Below are 6596 nucleotides of genomic sequence, written 5' to 3' on the forward strand. Positions count from 1 at the left end.
CCATTCACATATCATGTGAATAGTATTCATTTTCTCTCCCATTGTTTCCCATGGAGAGATTTAGCGCCTGTTCAGAAGTGTGTTTAAATCTTCCACCCGTTTGTGTTGTGTTGTTGGTATGTATGTTGGTATGTTGGGCATTCTATCATTCAGATCCAAGCCACTTCCTAGCACACACCCCTTTTGGCTCTACTGCAATCAATGCCAGTTGGACAAGGAGCTGGGACAGCTGGGGAAGGAGGCTTTGATATCAAAACTCCCTCTGCAATGCCAGAGGGAAAGATGCAACCTATCACATGGCCCCCAGCGATGCCCTTACTGCAGACGCTCTTAGTTGACCCAGGGTATCCAATAATGATCATGCCTCTTGACCCATTCAACACATTAATAGTTTACAGATCCCTCTTAGTTGCCAGAACTTCTTTAGGAGGTTCACCTTACATGAAAACCATGTGCCTAGCAGGCAAATCAAGCCATGCTACAAATTCCTTAATTTGAAGACAAGACAGTTTATCCACTAGCTGAGACCCAAATTGATCAGAATAACACTGGCACACAAAATTAATATAGCTTCCCAAGAGCTGTAGCGGGGAGATTATGGGCCAATCTTGCAGATAAACCCTGAAGTTACCAGCCGGGTAAGACCCTGGTACCCTGTGTTTCCATTGTAGCTGTGAAGTACTACTGTCTTACCCTTCTCTGCAGACAGAAAGGATACTAGCTTCATAGCTAGCTATATTCCTGCCCACAGTCTTGTAGAGGGGCAGAGAGAAACCCCCCTTCACTGCCAGCCTGATCATTCACCTGTATGAATTCCTTGCTACCAGATGTTACTCTGTCACTAAACAAATGCACATATGTGGGATGGGGTATCTTCAATATGGCTGGCTGTGCCCCATAACCTACACCAATTCATTTTACCATATCAAAAGACACTATGGACATACGCTTTTCTCCAAGGGCAGCATTTTTGCACTAGTGTAAGTATTAGCGCCAATGCAACAAGATCCCATCTCCTCCTTCATGCACCCTGAGCCATCCCCAAATCCGCTCCAGAGGATTGGGGGGAAATCCTGAGCAGTTGGGGGTGGGCTCCAAAGGGCGGGGAGACAAGCAGAACGTTCTGTTGTGCAAGAAGAAATCACCTTAGAGCCATACTAAATACAACCCATGTAAGGAGGAACTCTGCCCCTCCCCCTCCTATGTACTTTTATAAATATGCACTCATCTGATGGCAGGTTTTAATTGTTGTTAGTCACCCTAAGCAGTGCTAGGCACCAAGAGGTTGGGATCTACTGTATGAAATACACAGAGTAATGTATGAAAGGGCCTTTTAAGTCGAAACAAATGGCAGCGGTTGTTTATGTCAGGTGCCCTCTCTTACGAAGTATTTCACATCAGATTTCCCAATGTGTCATATGGCACTGTAATCATATCCTCTCCTCCCCTGTGTCCTTCCTCTCCCACTGCAGCCAATGCCTGCTAACAAAACCATCTACGCAGATCAGATGCAAACATCCCTCAAGAGGGGAAATTGGGGGAAGAAAGTCATGTCCAAGTAAAGAACTCCCTTGGTCCTGGCCCTGTTTAAGATTCTACAGATTATCTGCCTTTAAAAAGGAATACACATTCCAGCTCATCACGTGAGCAATACTAAAATGCTTTAGATATCATGAAACCTGAGTAGCTGAACAGAAGAACAAGCCTACAGTTGCAAGCCATGTTTAATATTAACAGGAGCTTGGATGGAATTTGCAAGCGAACTGTAGGAAGAGCGCACACATTTAGCAAATACTCAGTATACACATAAAGAGCTATAAACATACATCAACTTACATAATTACTTCACACACAACACTTGTGAAAGCAAGCATCAAAGTTACTTGCAACATAAGGTTATGACTGATGCACTGCTTAAACAGCATATTATTCAGTTAAACAGGCTGAACGCTCGATGATGTCGCCAGGACTCAGAGCAATTTACATGCAAATATTTTTGTTCAAAGGGTTTGTGGGTTGCAAACTCGGAGTAGTTTCTGGGATAAACAGGACCACACACTGTTTACAAAACCAGTTCAGCTTTTTGCCACCAGACAGATTTGGGCAAAATCCAGACTACTAGTGGATAAACAGAGACCAAACACCAGACTTCTCCACATTGGGTTTGACAGTTCTCAAGCACCGCTGGGAACCTGCCTGCTTCTCAACTGCCATCTGCAAAAAGCTTGTTCTGTTTCTCTCTGATAAAAAGTACTGGGGAAGCTTTCCGGATACGAAAACAGGAAGGAAGACACCAAGCCAAGCCCAGATCATGTTAAGAAGTGAGCCTAGACGCCAAAGAAACAAACTGTTTCCTGGGCATGAGGTGCGCCCATCCATGCTTGTGGAGATGGCACAGTGTTAGCAGCTGGCAGCATCCTCTGGGGCTCTGCCCTGGGGAAAGAAAGCAGTAGCAACAGCTTTCCGGTTGCCGTGGCTCTCACAGAGAATGATCTCCAAAAGGAGGGACACCGCAAGGTTGTATTTCACTACCTGGTCTAGGGAGCGCCCCAGAGGTATGGCATTGTGAGCACAGAGGTGACCAGAATTACGTATCGCGAGGGCGCTAAAAAGGAGGGGGGTGTCCCTTGCCAGTCAGAGGCGCCTCTTAAACCTGGTGGGTGGTCATGGGGGCAGCTGCGGCTGCAGACGAGCACGTTCTATCCCCCCCTTCCTTTGTTTTTCATTGGCTGGCGCCCAACCTCACTCACCAACAGTGGCTAAGGTCTCCAGATCCTCCAGTCGATAAGCGGGCGAGTCCGGCGCCGGGTGCGCCGGAGAGCCTCGGCCGGCAGGACTGGAAGACGGCGCGGGCTGGGGGTCGCCGGTGCCGCCCGCCTCGCAGCCGCCGGGGCTCCTGGCCCCTACTTTCGCCCGCACGGCGTTCAGCGTCTCCATGGGGCGGCGAGGGGAGGGAGGAAGAAAAGGCGCGCCCTGTCAAGGCAAAAGGGCGAAGTTTGGGGCGCCGGCGCCGGCCCGGCCTCCTTCCCTCTTCAGCAGCTACCGCTGCCCCGAGCCCGGCCCGGGTGTCGGAGGAGCCTCTCGGCAGCTGCAAAGCGGCGGCTGGCGCCCAGCATCGCGCCCGGGCGCAGCTTCTCGGCTTGCCTGGTTGCGTGCGTGTGTGTGTGTGTGTGTGATGTGCGCGCGCGCTCGCCTGGCTCTCTGGAGACCGGTCGTGCGCCTTCGCTCCTCGCGCGCTTCCCGCCGGCGCCTCAGCTCAGACAATGGGGCTTGCCCGAGTCTCGCTCTCTGCCTCACTCGCCCGCCAGCCAGCCGGTCGGTCGGTCGGTCGCACGCGGGGATGAGAGGGCGGGGCTTGGCTTCCTGCAGCTGCGGCAAGAGCCGGAGAGAGGGCGGGGCGCGCGGGCGAGGCGAGAGAGAAAAGCGGGAGGAGGAGGAGGAGCAACAAACGACCGGCTGGAGGGAGCTGCTGCTTGAAATTTACAACGAAAACACGCCGCAACGCTGCTGTCTGCCTTTTGCACATGGCTCTTGCAGCTGCTGACGCGGTCTCCCCCTGCCCTCCTTTTTAACATAATCCTGTCAGAAGCTGAAGGGCGAGGTTGCCCCCCCCCGCACACCCCGGCCCTTTTCGCGCACCTTTCTCGGTGCTTTGGAGGGGCTGTGGGAATTCCTGAGAAGCGCGCGCTTCTCTTCTCCTTAGGTTTAGACGCCGCCAGTTGCATTTTCTTTGATTGGTCTTCGAGGCAATCCTCCCGCCCCCGTCTGAGGGTGGGAGACCTCATTACCTCAGTGGCTATTGGACAAAGAGGTGTGTGGGGGCGGAGCCAAGGGAGGCAGGCGGGGCAGCTGCCCCCACCATCAAGTAAATCAATAAAAGTACTTAAATGAGGTTCATGCTTTCCCCAATATAAAACCTGGCTACACCCATGGAAGGTGTTAAAGCACAATTATTTTAGCTCTGCATTTTGACCCTCAAACCCATTTTTCTGGATGTCCCTTGGGTGTTTCCACTGCTCAAGCCAGATTCAATGCTGGAAGACTGGCATAATAAAAAGGGGTTTATAAATAGATTATATATAAATTTGCCTGCTGCTTAATAGGGGCAATTTCACCAGGCAATTTGCTCACCTTGTAAGAAAATGGTCATGAGGATTAGGCCTGAATTACAGCTGCCATGCAGTGAATTATTGTTAATTGGGGCTATTAGCAGTAAATGTTTGAATCAAGGCCACTGGCTAACTAAGGCTGATTTTTCTTGACTAACAGCCACAGATTTGTCAATGTGCGCTTTTGGGGAGGGATGGTGATAGAATGTTCAAATGCGCAGGGAGCAACTAAAATAGTGCAATGGGAGGAAATGAAGCTATTTAAAATGAAATTTAAAAACACAGCACGTTTTCCAAAGCTTGAAGTAAGGGGTTGAAGGTTAGGTCTGAAAACCTGCACACAGGTTTGCTCAGTCCTATTTGCTCAGCCTATGCATGCCCCTAATGTAGATTTGAAACCTAGAACAAAAGGTAAGCCCTAAGCTCCATCCAAATTTCCATATTGCAAAAGTATGGTGGGGGAATCTTGATTTGTTGAGTATTATATAGTGTGTGTGTGTGTGTGTGTGTGTGTGTGTGTGTGTGTGTGTGTATCTTCTGCATTGTTGTTGTGTGCTAATGCAGTTTTCATGAGGAGCAGTAATCTTGATAATGCAAATGTTCATAAATATTTGAAGATGCCTCTCACCCTAGTAATTGATTGATGTACCTAATGAGCAAAGGTCATTCTACATACAGTGAAACTAATAGGATGAAGCCAGGATTGCAGCAAACAAGTTTTCAGGAAGTGGTGCCTGAATTACATCACAGTTAAATAGGCAAATAACATAACCATTTTAAATCCAAGCATAAACAAAAGAATAAGATGTGCTATGTTTCATTCTTCAGCAAGGTTTTATTCTGGTAACATAACTTCTGTTTACTTTACTTAGGTAACTCCTAGTTTCCCTTTAGTCATCCATATATACTTTCTGTGTTTCACCCTGTAATCTCAGTATGTAAAATACCAGACAAGACAGAATCAAGTGAGTTTCTCTGCTGGCTTCTGATGTATTGGATTGAAAACTTTAGTTTGAGTTGGAAAATGGCTAAGAAGTTGTTATGGTCTGCTCCCAGTTTAGGTGGGGCTCAGCCAGTTAAGAAACAAAATGTGTTCCTCTGACTTTTCTTGATGCCATACCAAGTGAAATTAAAAATGGCACTTTGCGGGGGGGGGGCGCTCTAGGACACATTAACTGTTCATGTAATCAGCCAGCCAGTTTGACTGGAGGCAGTGTTGACCGACACCATTTCTGTATCACAGACTCCTCTCTTACCATATAAGATCTTAGAGGAATTATTTCAGTTATTTGTTCACTACTACTGATTTGGCTGGGTCTCCTTGTACCCACTACAACTATACCATTGGATATCTGGGGCATTTGTGTGAACAGCTGTACAATTGCTCCCAAGACCACTAAGGAGACCTACTGCCTGAGATGCCATGATCTAATAAAAAACTGCAACTAGTCCTATTGTAAACATTCAGTATGCAAAAGCTTTTCTGTGTGTGTGAAATCACACTTAGCTGAAGTCAACAGGAAGAGCACTGCTCAAGAATGTCAATTGCTATGGGCAAGGCAGGCCAAAGTGTAGTACTATTAACTGCCACTGAATTAAACTAGCAGAGTTAACCACCTGCTTAAATATTTCCTATTGTAATCTTAAAATTGCTTTATTTTGGTTAGATTGTGCTCTGTGTATTTCATTTCAAAAGTTGCTGTCATTTATATAAAGGCAATAAAATATTATTTGTTTTTATCAGTCTGACTTTTCTGGCTGGAAATTTTCAAAATCGTTTTTTTTTTCTTTTTCATACGTAATGGTTTTCCAATATGACTCATGTTTTAACAAGCCTCCTTCTATGACACAGACGTTTGCATTCCGCTGAACTGGAGGCAGAAGCCCAAATAGTTGCAATGAATCAATAGAGGAGCCTTCAGTCTCCATGTGGTGTCCTAACAGCATCCTGTTACAATATTTTTTTCCATCAGACAAATAAGAATGATAATATGCTGGTTCCCATAGGCCAGATCATCAGCACATGTGTCACAGCTTACAGAAGCTTGTGCAGCAGGCATAGCAGGCTAGTTGCCCAGAAGGAATTGCTAGTTGTCCCAAGTAAATAATTAACTGCAAGGCTAGCACTGCAATTCTGTTAAGTACATACTTGAGAGTAAGCTTTCCTGAACAAAGTGGGGCTTACTTCTATATAAACAAACACAGAACTGGGCTGCACAGCTGCAGTTCTGTGCATGTTTGCTTAAGAGTATGTTCCTCTGAGTTCAGTGGGTCAGTCGTACCTCCAGGTAAAACATGAACTTTGGGCTGCATTTTTATAAAATATATAACTCAGCCTTGCTCAACACAAATATATAACTCAACACATGCAAATGGCAGCCATAAACTAGGAAGTGGGAACCTCCAGACCATGGGTTGAATAAAGCCTGCCAGTGGTCCTAGTTTGGCCCATGAGACAATTTCCCTCACCACATCCATCTGCCCCAC

The 6596-nt window shown here is 46.9% G+C and overlaps 1 protein-coding gene across 1 annotated transcript in view; it reads right to left on the minus strand.

Annotated features, from left to right (window-relative positions):
* PRKX (protein kinase cAMP-dependent X-linked catalytic subunit) overlaps nt 1–3344 on the minus strand; it is a 59879-nt gene extending 56535 nt beyond the window's left edge. Inside the window, exon 1 of the mRNA XM_081197117.1 lies at nt 2751–3344. Coding sequence (XP_081053243.1) covers nt 2751–2937 — 187 coding nt within the window. The 5' untranslated portion in view covers nt 2938–3344. The remainder of the gene's footprint in view (nt 1–2750) is intronic.
* Nucleotides 3345–6596: the final 3252 nt, after the last annotated feature.

This window comes from Podarcis bocagei (assembly GCF_964188305.1).
Source record: "Podarcis bocagei genome assembly, chromosome: 6".
In the NCBI taxonomy this organism is placed as follows: Eukaryota; Metazoa; Chordata; class Lepidosauria; order Squamata; family Lacertidae; genus Podarcis; species Podarcis bocagei.